The following is a 15,620-nucleotide window of genomic DNA, read 5'->3' as shown; positions in this document are numbered from 1 at the left end:
TGGCCGACGAACAGTACAATGTGTGTGTCCAGCAGCGGATCACCGTGTTTAGGAGGAGGGTTTAGCTCGTAGATGCCACTTTTAAGGTCGTCGAAATCACTTCTCACTGGGAAACTTCCCAGAAGCGGGATGCCAGAACCAATCATGGAAAAAGACCTGATTCGCATCCATACCTCGGTAGCATTTGTGGCCGGAAATGTGCAGTCGCGTCTCACCGCTGCCGTTGCAGTTTGCAATCACACTATATGAGTCTACAAATTTTTTAGAGCTGTGATGACTCTGTTCAGGTCTTGGCCGAAAGGAACAATGATGTGCTCTGTATATTCCTTGACATATGAGTCTACATCGACTACAACTCCCTTCTTCTGTGACTCCACACAATATGCGATAGCTCTGTCCCTTTTGATTCCGGACTGCACGCGTGGTTAGTTCAGGATTAGTCCACTCGTAATCACCAACCTCAGCACCCTACCGACAAAAACAAGGAGAAAAAACCATCAGGAAGGTCATTATGATAATGTGCAGCTCTTATTTCGCCATTTCAAGGCTATTTTGGTGATTCTAACATGCAAAACAACACATATCCATATGTTATAGGCTGAAATAAGGCTGTTTACATTGTTACCAAGCCGAGGGGCTTTCTGAAAAGCTGTTTATTTATACCTCTTCACCTAGCTCGGGAATAGACAGAGAGTTGAGATTGTTCTCTTCTTGAGAGAGCTCTAGGGTTAGCAGAGAAGTGAGCCAATTTGATCTACAAATCGACCCAAATGTGAATGCTAAATTGGGAATTATAAGCCTCCCCTCCTTGTTGGCTCCCACCTTATACTCGATTCATCTCAACAGTGTAGCACGGTTTTCTTGGTTTCTTCTATTGTTTTGTCTTTATCCTTTTCCTTTTTTCTTTGGTTTTATTTGATTTTCTTCCTTTAACCTTTTCTTTTTTGACTTCCTTTTTTCCTTAGTTTTCTTTAATTCTTTCCCTAGTTTTCACCGATTTTCTGCATTTTTTTGTTTATTTATTTTTGTTTTCTGCTTTTCAACAGATTTCTACATTTTCCATACGCAGTGTATATTTTTGTATCCATTAGGACTATATTTTTAAATGAGAGTTTCAAATAGCTGGCTATAGCCAAACTATAGCCCGGCAGTAATTGTTTGAGCAGGGTGCCATTGAATGATAGGCTATAGAACTCATGTTTAATATTTTTCATATATATGTTTTGATGTCTATATTTTTCCTACATGTTGTACAATTTTCTTATAAATCTGAAACAGTTATGTATAAATGTTTCATATTTTTAAATACATGACTAACATGGGGAGCGGAGATCGCACGAAGAGCAGATCGAGGCGAGCACACGAGCGATTTTACCCAGCTTCGGAGCTCTCCGGAGAGATAAAACTCCTACTGCTGCTTTGTGTTTGTATTTTGCTCAAGAGCGTGAGCGTTCTGTAGTTTCGAAAGAGTCGAACCCCCCCCCCCCTACGTTGCGCATGGGCCTCCTTTTATAGGCTAAAGGGGTCACCGACAGGTGGCAACGCAGGCAAGGGTACAAATGTAAAAAGGGTGGTTGGTACAACCGCTATCCACAGTGCATCCTACCTAACTCTGACGGCAGGGGACAAGAGCATTTAATGTCCGTCCGCGTCGCCCAAACAGTGCAGAAAAGCGACCGTTAGGGGCGCCATCGCTTGCCACGATGGCCTTCTCGTCATCTCCACTTGCCACCTCGCACCGCTTGGCTGCACAACCACCCGCCACGTGCGTCAGGAACGATCCTGCGGCTACACGTCGTCGGATGTGCTGGAGCGTGGGCGCACGGTGGTGGCTCTGCCGCGGCAAAGCACCTTGCCGCGGTTGTTGTCTTGTTGCACCCGAAAGCTTACGAAAATATATTGTGAATATTGTTTTATTGAATACATGTCAAACATATGTCGAATACAAGTTGAAACATTTTTATGAACTATGAATTTCTTTTTTTGCATTATACAAACATTTTTAAATGCACAACACATTTTTTGAATTACACGTTTTTTAAATGTCATGTACATTTTTTACACTCGTACATTTTTCTTGAAACACATGACATTTTATAGATGTCCCAAAAAAAATCTGCACATGATTAACATTTCTGTGCGCATGGTCAACATTTTGTACTTTTTTTTTACATGTTTCTATGCATGTTTAACATTTTCCAAAGGCAAGATTAACACTTTTTGAGATTTATGTAAACTGCTTTTATTATAAAAAGGTAAAAGGATGTACGTGAACAATAATAATGTGAACAAAAAACATAGGCAATGATGATGAGAAGTGGTTAGTAGGTCAGGCCAATACCTACTCACTACAAGTGAGGCGTGGTAGGTGAAATCACTAGTTAAGAACTACCTCATGTAAAGGTCACTCCCACCATCTCGGGAGCTGACAAGTGGTGTGCGCCATTTGTCAGCAACATGAGACTTCTTTTTTTCGTAGTTTCATTTATTCAAAATGTTTTATCATTTGAATCATGTTGTCCAAATTCAGAACTGTTTTCACCATTGGATTTCTCGCGTCGAGATCTTACAAACTAGATCACATGTTGATTGGTTTCGACAAACTTTTTTCACGAAAGAAACTAAAAAGAAAAAATAAGAGAAAAAAACAAAAACAGATAAAAACAAAAAATGCAAAAACTGACAACTGAAAAATACAGATGGCGAAAAAAGGGAAGACCAACCAGAGCTGGAAGCACGGTTGTGGTTTTTATTTCTAAGAAACATGGTTGTGCTTCTCGCGGAAGCAAATAGGTGCTTCCATAGGAAGCACTGTTTTTTTTTTCAGAAGCAAGTTGTGGTTCTCACGGATGCAAATATGTTCCTTCGTTGGAAGCAAATCTATGCTTGTTGTGGAAACACATTTTTTCCGTTTCTGAGAAGCACCGCTATGGTTCTCGCGGAAGTGAATCTGTACTTCCACGAGAAGCAACTCTGTGCAAATATCTTCTTCTTATTCACCAGAATAATATAAGGAGCCAAAATATTATATCTTGTGCTGCTTGGCAACAAAGAGAATTTAGAGGATGGAGTTGCAGAGAAACTGGACATGGGTGACTCATTTTAGTTGCAATCCCCTACCTATTTGGTGGCTAATGGGCATTATTTGTGGGAATTTGAGAGAGATGTTCCCCCGTTTGGTTAGCGAGAATTCAATTGATCACAAGGTAAGTTATGATCAATAGTCAAGATGTTCTCAACTTTCTCCCGATTGCCACCCCTCTTTGAATGAAAAGCACACAGTATACATCCGATTGTCTTTCGAAGCTAAAAAAGTTACTAAAGTTGGTGAATCTAAAAACAATGAACTTGAATTTTGGCAAGCGATAAGGGCTATGAGAAGGTTTGCATGGAAACTGATTGCCAAGCAATCGCGGTATGTAGTGTTGCATATTATGCGAGAAATGAGACTACAATGTATTAATTCCAGGGTTTTACATTTTCTTTTGAGAGAGGTTTCACATTTATATTTGGAAGCAAATAGAAGGCTGCATACAAGTCTGCACTTCATTCTCTTAGCTCGAGTACTGTCCTTATAATTTGCTTTGCCCTGGTTTTCTGAATGAGGTATTTCATTCAGAAATAGTTTCGCCTTCGGAATAAAATAGTTATTGTTTCACCCGCAAAAAGAAAATAGTTATTGTTGAGTTAGAAAAATTATTAACCTAAAAATTTAGAATCCTAGTAGCTCAACACTACCGACTCGACTACTGTAGACAATCATCGGGGTGTAATGCTATAACCCCTGTTCAACAATTCACCCGATTAAGCAGTTAACTTGTCGATTAATCCCTGCTCGTAGGGTCACCGAGTAGCCGATAAAATGATAAATCGTCCGATTAATTGATTAACTTGCCGATTAGCCTATTAATCCCCTATTCGCCAGCCAACCGAGCAGCTACCAGTTAAGGATTTCCTCATCAATGGCTATAACATGAGATTGAAATTGATAAATTTTTTTCCTATGAAACCTTGTACGAATGAATTCTAAAGAAAATATTAAATGGATCCCGTCAAAAAAAAAAATTCTATTGTCCATGTGGCCATGTGCAGCGGTAGGTAACACATGTCAGCCTGGGCCGGGATTGCCAAAAAAAACATACTGGGGACAGCGGCCGTGTGGCCATGTGCATGTCGCCTGGGCCGATCCCGTTCTATTGTCTTTCGCCTGGGCTTGTTACACACCGTGTACCGCCTGACCCTATGGTGGCAAGGGCTGCCGCCTCCGCACAAGGCGGTAGGTAACACATGTCAGCTGGTGCGCCTGCCGCCACGGTTCAGGTGGTCTTTTCTGGTAATCTGATCTGAAGGTGATTTTTTTTGGTCAATTTCACCCTACTGGTGGTCCTTTTGGACAAAAATTCGAGGCTCGGCGGCCGTTTTGGGGCGAGTCTATGGCGGGTAGGGCGCCCCCTAGCGCTGTAGCGCGCACCCCCCACCCCCCCCCCCCCCACCCCAAGCTCCCTTGCGCGCCTTTTGGGCCGGCCCATGGCACTAGGTCCCCCAGTTTTTTTGCCGCCGACCATGTTTTCTTTTGTGTTTTTTGTTTTGTATTCTATTTTTCCTTTTGCGGAAAACTTTTTTGAAATTGTTAAAATATTTTTTACAAATTCACGAACATTTTTTTAAAAATCATTAACATTTTTCGAAATTGTGAACTTTTGCAATTCTGAATAATTTTTTGAAATAGTGAACATTTTCGAACAGGTGAACACTTTTTGTATTCACAAAAGTTTTTTCTGAAAACGTGAACATTTTTTGTAACCTTGAAAAAAATTTAATTTGATGAACAATATTTAAATTCGTGAACATTTTTTAATTAGTGAACATTTTTTGAATTCATGTAAATCATAAAGTTTTTTTGAATTCAGAAACCTTTTTATGATTTCTTGATATTTTGTTCAATATGCACATTTTTGTAAAAAAATGGAACCTTTTCTATTCATGAATTATGTAAATAAAAAATAAGCGAAAAAAAGAAAAAAAAATAGAGTGGTCAGACATCGGCCGCCCAAACGGGCGCGCGTGGGGTGCTCGCAACCGCTCCTCCCAGCGCCCCACGCGCCATATAGGAGGTCCCCAAGTCCATAGCTTACTTCATGCGAGTCCTAGAAAGCGTTGCCTACAACGCTAGCTAATTTTATGGAGTCTGTCTTGTTATCTATCACATTATGGGCTATCTGGTATGCGAGGCGACAGGCTATACATGAAGGCATCTTCCAGACACTACAAGCTCAGCCAGCCTTAGCGTTCGGCGTCATCAATCAGCTAGCCGTGAGGATCCCGGCCATGGAAGTATCATCACAAGAGTGACAAAGATGAAACCATTCATCGTTGATGAACACCTCTCTAACTTTTAATTTTATTTTGTACTCCCTCTGCTTCATAATATAAGAACATTTTTGCAAGTTGTACCCTCCGTTACACAATATAAGAATGTTTTTTATATTATTGGATGAAGAGAGTAATGCATATTTTAAGCATCGTAAAGTAAGAAGTAAAAGGAAACACATGTGCATCAAATTGTCTTTTGGTCGGTAAATGTGATTCAATAGATATATTAAGAAAAAAAGGAACTTCGTGAATCTTACAAAGACAACTTCGGAGAAAAGCAAATCATAATGAACATGAACTTAGGCAACCAATTTATAAATTCAATCCTTCCAAAATAGTATCAAGTTAGAACCCCGGTAGTTCAAACAATCAACTCAACAACTGAAGATAGTAGTACCCATACAGCATAACTGTGCAGCCATTAACGGCAAGGTCATCATCAGACAACCAAACAGCATAACTCAAAGGTTAGAATCATTAGCTCAAAACATTATAGCACACTAAACATAATCATGTCACAGACGATGACGCATTTAAAAACAATGACTGTTGCAATTGTTGCATTTAACAGACCAAGGCTACATATCTTGAACCGGAAAAACGAAACATAACAAGAGACCTATACCAGCATCAACAAATGGTGATCATCACTTCTAAAAGACCAAAAAGACACTACAGGTAACAGGTTAACAGAACAAAAAACATCCTTCTTCTGCCAGTACATATTTACAAACACACACATCTTTTTCAGCGCGGCCTAAGGCTGGCTGAGGTGGCCCTAACATGCTTTGCTTTGCTGTATTTACCGGGTATATATATCATCTATCCAGCGGCCAGCTGATTATTATTATTCTTGTCACTGTCGAAGCAAGAGCAAGGCGGTCGCAACCCCAGCAGCATCTCCTGATCTGGATACAATGTCTGCAAGGCGCGGGACAAAAAAGAAATCAATGCCTTGTTATACAAAAATCATGCAATTTTGTCTGGAATAGCACTTTCTTGAGCTGGAAAAAAAAGTAATGAAGGGATCGGAACATAGCGGAATTACCAATGTTTTTTTTTTGCCTATGGCCCTCTTAAGGCTTGGATAGAAATAAATGAAAGCGCTGCACTTTTGGATCATATTTTTTGGAGGTCGGCGAATTGTCGGCCACATTTCCACCAGGTGAAAACCTCCTCTTTCTCAACCGAAACAAGAAATCTTCGGTGTCAAGGACATAGGAGACCTGCATATATGGCATTGTGAGCTATATATAGTATAATATCCAGGTAGAACTGAAGGCATGGAATTCCGAATTAAATAAAGATACAGTACTTTAGAGGTCTTGCAGGATATCTTGCATTCAAGACCATTAGCAACTTTGATGCCATCCATGGCCTTCAACGAATCCGAAGGCTCGCCATCATTTGAATGTTTTCGCTTATTCCTGAAAGAACATATTGTGAAATAATGGATTAGGACAGGAGAAACGTAATCAGGAGCTTCAATTTGGTTGTGGGGTGTAGGGGTGGGTGGATACCTTCCAAGGAAGACACCTTCAGGCAACATCGTGCCTGACGAATTTGACAGATACTCGCTGAAAAGATACGAGGCAAAATTTGGCTCAATGGATACCGCAGTCACTTCAGGCTTTTCATGGCCATACTCCATCAGCTGAATAGACAACCTCATTGGACTTGAGAACTGTAATTTGGGAGAAAATTAAATTCATCATTCCAGGACAATTAATTACCGAATTTGCAGTACAAGCAAACCAGTTCATTTGCAACAGAAACGGAACAGCATTATCTTTATGCAAGGTAGTTAACCATGGTACTATGCAAGGTAGAATGAGGCTTACACATTCGAACCGATACATGCTCTCATCATGGAGCAGGACACGGGCGTTTTCATGGTAGACGAGATCAAAGAACCTCCCAGGGGATCTTGACTTCTCATACATATAAAGCTGGAGAAGCTTGCTGTCCATTTCATCTGTTGCTATAGCTTGAAGCTGATGGCATGGAAGTAAATGAATGAATGTTGCAGCCAACCCAGAGTGAATAATAAAACAGGGGATGGCTCACTCAACTTACCTGCTTAACAACTTTGTAAATCAGTTTATCCAAAGTAAAGAGAACGTATGACTGGGTCCCGATAATAGCACGGCAGTCATCCTCAAACTTGGTATTATCAGAAGTGCCATCAAGCAAGTTGTAGAGTGCCTTTATGAACCTTCATTAAAATGACAGACCAATTACGGCCGTACATACAGATGGACAGGGTATGGTATAAGCAACTGAACAATTCGGGAAAAAAAAGCAATATTAATTACCTTGCATATAGGTCAGGGGGGTTTGTATCCTTGGAGGTTCTCCATTTCTTTTCAGCACTTGAAGAGTTCGTCTTTGCTGAAAGCAGTCTTTCATACAGCATCTAGAAAATTGATAAGTTAGTTTAGCAAAGGAGAGCGAGCACGTGCAAACACATATATGGGGCCAATACTACTACTTGTAAAGCTCACCTGGTGCAGCCTGAACAAGATGTAAAACGAATCATTCCCATAAAATACATGTGACGATCTGTCTTCCCGGCCATGTAAAGATGTGGGCACATGCTTGGCCAGTGGTTTAGCCGAGTACAGAAAGCGTTCTGATGAAGGCAATGATATTCCGAGTAATGACATTCCTCCTTCAACGTCGTGGGTCTCGGTCGTCCCCTCCGCCTCACCCTCACTTTCTGCCTTCGCATCCTGATCATGATCCATATCTTCTTCCTCGTCATGATCTTCAGGAGAACCGTGCCCACCATCACCGGATTCACTTCCTGACGCATCTTCACCGGCCTCAGAAGCATTTTCACTGTCCTCGGTAGACCTTTGAGTGCTTTCCTCATCATCAGCATCATTCTCGCCGGCTGCCTCAGCATGAGGCTCCACCTGACCGGGTCTAACCTTGAATGTTCTGCTTGTAGAGCCTTCCTTTGTTTTAGATGCACCATCTTCGAAAGGCACAACAAAGTTGTCCTCTTCAAAATCTCCATTAGGCGATAATTCACCTTCTTCTCTTTCAACTTTCGAAGTATTGTGGGACGCAGCAGCTTCGTTAAATAGGCGCCCTTTGGTACCCTCGCTGGTTGCCCCACCATTTAAAGATGATCCCGACTTGCCAGTCTCTCCACCCTGTTGACAAAGAAACATATGAGCATGGTGTTGGATGAATCTATGGGTAAAAAAGATTAATGTGCATTTTGCCTTTGATGAACGGATACCAGTCAACACAAGCACAAACATTCCAAGCTTCGTCATTAACAGAGCAGAAGACAGATAAAATGGGCGGGGGAAAAGCAGCAAAAGACACCAACAAAAAGGAGAAAAGGAAGATACACAAGAATGGGAAAACAACCCTTATAAAAACAAAAAGAAAAAACATGCCAGCCCTGGCATGAGCAGCCATACGACCTCCAGCATGTGAACTGACGGTAATACTTCATTGGAAGTCCTGGCGTATTTAACAAAAAGGTGGGGAGTAAATTGAGCTCACAAGACGTTATATACCTCAGTAGATGGTAATACTTCATGGCCAGCCCTGGCACCGGCAGCCATACTAACTCCAGCATGTGAACTTTTAGATGCATTCACTCCTAGCAGGCAAGACAAATCGTTAGAACTGGCAAAAATAGACCTAATCAAGTTATAGATTATAACAAGTAAAAAAGTATCCAGCTATCAGAAATGCAAACCTGGCGTAGTTTCAGAGTTTCCCTTCATATGGCTATGTTGTCCTGCTGATCTCTCGGTAGGCAGGTTCTGGGTGCTTACTGCAGATACTTCATTTAGTGCAGCATTTGATGCTTCCTCATCTCGACGAGCAGTTCGATCTGCATCATGGGAACCATTTTGGGAGTCTGCTGCAACTCCTTTCACTAACCTGGACAATCTAGCCACAGCTGATGGTGCTTGTTCCTGTTGCATGCTTTCATCACCATGGCCTTGCTGGGCGGCAACTCCATCTAGAGAAGTAGTATTGCTTTCCGCCACATTTGCAATACCAGATTTTGTGATGCCAGACTTGGGTTTAGTTAGGTCTGCATCCACGGCGCCGTGGGATCGAGACGGAATGCCCAAAATAGGCTCCAGAAAAGTTGTCCAAATCTTCATCACTTTGTCCAGTTGGTCCGAGCCACAGACTTCTCCGCATGAGTACTTGACGATCTTATAAAGATCGTCATGGATATTTGCATCTACATACTCAAATGACATATTGGGAACTATAGGCCGCCTATTTCCAGCAGCAATAGCAATGAGAACATCGTCTTCCTTTCTTTTCTTCTCATTAATTTCTTTAATCTCAGTCACTAGAGCTACACAAGCAACAAAACAGAATCAAGTGAAATTAGGCAACTAGCTAGGCAAGGCTGGAGCCATAAGAAAAAATTGCATGTATATATACAAGGTGTACATACATCTTGTGCTGAGATTCTTCGAGTCTTGCTGCTTGAAATAGAAACTGCGATGATCAAGTGACTTGTGATAGTTTTTGGCATAAATATCAGCCCAGACCTTGTTGAAATCTGATCGACACCTTGACCATTCCTCCTGCTTTTGTTTTAGCCTGGATAAGATAACAGGCAGTGCAACACTAGCATTTCTTCGAAGAACGTCCATCACATCCAGACCATGGTCACCATATAACCGTTCAATGCACCTTAAATTCAAAGCTGCAAAGCAGTGGTTGATAAACCAGAACAACTAGTCAAGCTCCATTCAGTTCAAGCATCACGAAACAGCATCAACATACACTGAACACAAGTGTACTTACAAGTTAAGTGCTCATCGATGCGTATTGGGCTTTCTGGTTTTACTAAGTTATCTTGCATTTTTTCTATCAACTCCTCGACGCGCTTAGTTGCTGCATTAACTGATTCCAACAGCATGTCCAACTCGAACCTGGAAACATTCAGATCGATTTGTAGCCAGCAGCAATAGATGATTCAACAAACAGAGCAGTTTACGTGGGATAATACATACCTGTCATCTTCGCATCTAAATAAACTTTCTTCATACTGATTCTTACGCATATGCTTAAAGGAATAGTCTTCACTCCCTGATGTCACTGACACCCAGTGATCATTAAGAACTGAGGCACCAAGATCAGTCTTGTTGCCTGCCGGAGGCATTGGGTACTGAAAACAAGGTTAAACCAAATGTTAGATGAAACAAAAAAAATGAAACCACATGTTACCCGTATGAAACACAGCATGAAAAAGAACGGCGGAAGCAACATTATCTTACATTTTTAGGTAGAAGCCGGTAACTTGGAGTGCATCGCTGACAATCTGAGAGATCAAGCTCTGATATTGGTTTGCATAGATACTTCTCTTTGACAATCGAGGGTTTCTGGCTAGGACCTTCCTTTGGATGTAGCCTTTCCCGTTCCTTTTCTCTTTCCTTGTCCCGATCTCTGTTCCTATCCTCCCTCTCATGCTCCTTATCTCTTTCTTTATCCTCTGTCTTGATTAGCCTTCCAGGTTGCTCTTCAATTCAGATAAATAGTGTTAAGAAGAAAATTCAAAATGGTTTAGAAAAGGGGGATACAAAGTTTGAAGCAAATAGCACATACTTTTACTGAAGACACCAGCCAGAAATCCATCTGCAGAGTGGGAAGAAAAAACCAGACAGAATTACATGAAATTCAGAAGAAGTGATGTAAATCCTGAAGATGGTCATCGATATGCATTAGGTATGCAACGTACCTATATTTTCACAATGTTCTAAGAATTCATTAAATCCATCCATAAGATCTGGGTAGTGCTGTAGTATATCGCTCACCTGCAAAATCAGTGAGGATATGCATGAGTCACGTATCACTAATTAAGACCAAACAGATAAGGGAAAGATCCTTAAGCATACTTAGTGAAGCAACTGAAGTTTAAATATTGAATAAGCACAAGTCCAACAGAAACCCACCAAGTTCTTCAGTTCACTTCTCGTAATAATTTCCTGGCTGTATATGTGAAGACATTTCAAGAACTCCTGGTAAGCATCATATTCCAGCTTCTCCTTGACTTTTTCGCAGAAATGGAACTCCTGTGTGTATCCACCTAATGTTGCAAGGAAAATTAGTGGATGTAAGTAATATGAAAGTGGAAAGCACACGAGAGTTGTACAGATATAAAGAAGATATTGACTATATTCAGCAATTAAAAACACCAAGTAGACACATATGCACATTGTTTCTGAATATCTAACACAGACACGAGAAAGCTACACTGGAACTGAATACTGACTATATTATGCAACAGGTGCTACACTTTCTGTAAGGACACACATTTTAAGGCAACAAAGTTGCATTCTGTTGATCATATGATGAGAAGTGGATGTAAAGCAACAAAACTGCCATACTGAACAGATATTTATCTACTTATTACTGCTAATTCGGAGAAACTTACTCTTTAACGCATCCTTGTTATCATAAGATGAAGCAGAGGCACTATTAATTCCATGAATCTCAGGGTGGCTTCCTTGGTGTGCCTCAGCACCTGCAAGGTTTGCGCTTGGAAAAGGTTTGCGCTTCCGCTGGCCAACATCCAGCTCTTTGCTGTCTTGTTCAACATCCTTCTCATCTCTATCATATTCTCTTCTATCTCTTTCTGCCTTGCGTTCCTTGTTCTTCTCCCGTTGTCTTTGGCGATCATGGTCCACGTCAGGACGATCGACACTGGCGTCACGGTCGGTATGAGATGGAAAAGCCCTAGGCTGAGGAATGAGACATAAGATGACAGATCAGGCTACTGTATACAATAATTACCTTATGGTTGCAATAACATGTGTAATGTGATAATACATATGATTGGTATCGTGTTGACCTCAGCTCAGCCCGATCACATCAACGGAGAACGTTAAAATAACTTGGTTTCCAATATTTAGTTAACAGAAATAGAACTAGCTGATGAATACACCAAATATCATGCAAAATTTAAGAAGCAGCGTTTGTTAAACATCTAAGCATTTTTCACCTACATGAAAGCCGTGTATGCATGACGTGAAGTGTATTTCACTCATTAGAAAATGGCAAGCAGCAACAGCCGTTTTTTACCCCACAATTCTAGGAAATATTAGAATTCAGGTACACATCAGGCGACTTTCCTTGCAATATATGCCACTATTTTCTGCCAGCTATTTAGCCGGTCACCAATGAAGCTTACAAAACAACCCTCATGTGATTTATACCTTTTCAATGTGACCCCTACTAGCAGGGGGCATTAGAGCTTCCCGCTTAACTAAGCCGCCTCTTGGAGCGGTCCCTGCTTGTGGAGACGCTGAGGTATCAGGCAAGAAGTGCTGGAATTCTTCGAGCAAGTCTTTGTGGTCGCTGAACAGCACAGCAACCTGCCAAAAAAAGACGTGTTAAAGAGTAAGTTTCAGGCAAAAATTTGAGGCAATGACGTAATGAAAGAAGAATAAGATAAAATGAAACAAGCAAAAAAGAAAGGAAATGGGCACCTCATGGTAAACATCTTGGATGGACTTGTTATCCTTGCGGTACATGTTGAGAATGTCCAGGAAAGACTTGTAGACATGCTCGTCACGCTGGAACCGACTCTGTACAAGGGGAGGCAGTTAAAGTCGCGGATCGGTGCATACATACATCACACCTTTAAATGTTGATAGATCAGCCTATGTGTTTTATTATACCTTTATCTTGTTCACGAAGTTGATGGCCTCCGCGAAATCGACGGGCTTCTTCTCATCCTGCTGCAGCCTGATTGCAAAGCCCTTGGGCAGGAAGGTGTTGAACCCGAGGATCAGCTCAGGGTACCCGTTGAAGAGGGTCTTGACGCGGATAATCACCCCGTTGGTGTCGATCCTGCGGCCGAAAATCACAGCATTTCAGACAACAAGAAACATCAGTAATTCAGTATGCCGCCCCAGGGGGGGAATTATTATTTGGGAAACATAAGTATGGATCCGGCGGGGAGAAGGAGCAGCAGACAACCTCTCGCTCTTGAAGTCACGCATGACCTCGAGGAACTCCTCGTACTTGGCGCGGTTGTCCTGGAACTTGTCCTTGACGGCCTTGAGGTAGACGAGCGCGTCGTTGGTCGTCAGCTTCTGGCCGGCGGCGGCGGCGGCGGCAGCAGTGGCGGCCCCAGACACGCCGGAGGGCTGAGCCGGCAGGGCGGCCACGGCCTGGGGCGGCGGCGCCGGCACCAGCGCCGACCCCGACCCCGCCGGAGGCATGGGCTGCGGCGGCGACCTGCACGAGAGAGGCCAAACCGTCAGATCGCAGGGTCAGAACCGTGCGGAGGCCCCGCCGGCCCCCCAAAACACCATTTTTGGGCGGCGGCGAGTTCGAATTGGGACGGAGGAGCACGAATTCGGGGCCGAAACCGGAACCAGCCCCGAATTCCTCCCCATCGGCGAGGATTACTTCGGTTTCGCCCCGCCGGCGACCCCGTCAAGCACGAAACCCACCCCGAAAAAGAGCTCGAAACCGAAGCGGATAAGAGGAACAGGGGAAGAAAAAAAAAACCGAACCCCCTCGAACTCGACGGCCGGAGAGGCGAGTCGGCGGGCGGCGGGGCTACTCACGGATCGGATCGGGCGACGGCGGCGGCGGCGGTGCTGCTGGTGCTGATGCGCTTGCTGGGCTGCGACCCGGCGGCGGCGAGCGCGTCCTCCCTGGAGAGCTTCATCAGGCCACCACCATGCACCGAGCGGCCTCTCCTCCTCCTCCTGTTCTCCTCCCCTTAACCGAAGCTGCAAACCGCCGCCGATTCCTCCCTCACCGCCTCCCGGACGCGGCGATCCTCCTCCGGCGCCGGATCTGCCCGCACCACGCGAGCACGCGCACCCCAAGGAGCAGCCTTTCCTCGCCGGAGCACGAGACGGAGCGCGATACGGCGAGGCGACGGCGAAGAGCGCGCGCGCGAGAGGCAATCGCTTGGAGGGTGGGGGAACGAGAGAGGCAGCGCAGCGGGGTGAGACGGAAGAGGAGCGAGACGAGGACGAAGGACGCCTTAAGAGCGGCGTAAACCTACCGGGCGCGCGCGGGGGCCGTCGGATCGGGGATAAGGCCCGCGCGGACGGCCCCGATCGGCCCGGGGGACGGTGACCCGACCGCGCGCCTCACCGGGCTCGCCTCTGCTTCCTTTGCGTCGTGTGGGTAACGCACGCACGCACGCCACGCCACGGCACCCCGATCTGGTTTCCCAAACCTAGTTTCCGAATTTTGAATTCGGACGAATTCGTGCCTCGGCCGGCGCATCCAAAAGTCCGGACCGACGGGCGAAACATGCCTTCGGTTTGTTCGGACCGGTGCTATGCTTCCTGCACCCAGGACGCGCGAGGTTCAGACCCGGCGTCCTGGCCCGAACAGGACTCCTTTTTGGCGCGCGTGGAGGTGCACGGAGGAGGGGGGTCAAGAACGGCGGGACGAGTTTAATGTCATTTCAGTTATACCATTGTAGTAATTGAAACGATGCATCCGGACCAATCCGATCACCGGGCGAGCGGGCGCGCCGTCGGGTGGGGGATAAGTTTCACGTGGACGGCGCGGACGCGACGGGTGAGGGTGAGGGGACGGGCCAGCGGTAGTGGCGGTGGCCTCACCACCTCACCGGGCTCTACTCGTGTGGGTTATATCGCGCTTGGTTCGGACCAATCCGCTCACAAGACACGCCCCGCGGGGTATACGGGTCGCAAATGCACCATGGCCTGACTACATGAGCCGGTTCATGGGTTGCCGGGTGTTTTTTGTGCCGGTTTGGTTTATTTTTGTTCCCTTTTTTAGTTTTTTGTTGTTTTATGTTATTATATACAAAAAGAAGTTGCCATGTAATCTCTGTAAAGAAAATTAAGAGCGTTTAGATCACTACAACTAATGATATGAACGCTCCTATATTTTTTAGAGGGGGTATTACACAAAGGTTTGTGCAAGCAGTATATAATATGGTTAGGTAGCAGGTAAACTCGAGGTAAGGTAGATTAAAAAGGATTAGGAAACAAACCAAATAAAATCGAGCAAAATCCGAACTGAATCGGGCTCCTGGTGCACGCAACGGCAAACCTCCGTAAACACCGCTGCCGCCGATCTCCCTAGGGATTCCTTCGGCGCTGGATCTGCCCGCTGTCGCCGATCTTCCCGGGGACTCCTTCGGCGCTGGATTTGCCCGCTGCCGCCGATCTCCCTAGGGATTCCTTCGGTGCTGGATCTGCCCGCTGCCGCCGATCTTCCCGGGGACTCCTTCGGTGCTGGATCTGCCC

General features: G+C 44.4%; 1 protein-coding gene across 1 annotated transcript; it reads right to left on the bottom strand.

Moving 5' to 3' along the window:
* Positions 1-5,830: 5,830 nt before the first annotated feature.
* Positions 5,831-14,347, bottom strand: LOC123068176 (paired amphipathic helix protein Sin3-like 3). Its single transcript, XM_044490659.1, has 23 exons — positions 13,947-14,347; positions 13,351-13,611; positions 13,050-13,221; positions 12,858-12,956; positions 12,585-12,743; positions 11,804-12,110; positions 11,322-11,455; positions 11,108-11,183; positions 10,975-11,004; positions 10,647-10,888; positions 10,383-10,537; positions 10,174-10,301; positions 9,818-10,072; positions 9,095-9,715; positions 8,910-8,995; positions 7,878-8,534; positions 7,689-7,789; positions 7,450-7,588; positions 7,215-7,367; positions 6,894-7,057; positions 6,689-6,800; positions 6,422-6,599; positions 5,831-6,294 (listed from the first exon to the last, which is right to left on the bottom strand). Exons 1-22 carry the CDS (start codon positions 14,048-14,050, stop codon positions 6,450-6,452), a joined length of 4,305 nt encoding a protein of 1,434 aa, XP_044346594.1. The 5' UTR covers positions 14,051-14,347; the 3' UTR covers positions 5,831-6,294; positions 6,422-6,449.
* Positions 14,348-15,620: the final 1,273 nt, after the last annotated feature.

This window comes from Triticum aestivum, chromosome 3B (genome assembly GCF_018294505.1).
Source record: "Triticum aestivum cultivar Chinese Spring chromosome 3B, IWGSC CS RefSeq v2.1, whole genome shotgun sequence".
Taxonomy (NCBI): domain Eukaryota; kingdom Viridiplantae; phylum Streptophyta; class Magnoliopsida; order Poales; family Poaceae; genus Triticum; species Triticum aestivum.
The sequence above is the reverse complement of the archived record's forward strand: the minus strand, read 5'-3'. Positions and strand labels throughout refer to the sequence as shown.

Excerpts from the sequence above, each read along its gene's own strand:
- LOC123068176 (XM_044490659.1), bottom strand. The coding sequence starts at position 14,050 with ATGAAGCTCTCCAGGGAGGACGCGCTCGCCGCCGCCGGGTCGCAGCCC. Across the intron at positions 11,005-11,107 it reads AGAACATTGTGAAAATATAG|ATGGATTTCTGGCTGGTGTC; the intron begins GTACGTTGCATA and ends CCCACTCTGCAG. Across the intron at positions 7,368-7,449 it reads TTTACAAAGTTGTTAAGCAG|CTTCAAGCTATAGCAACAGA; the intron begins GTAAGTTGAGTG and ends CCATGCCATCAG.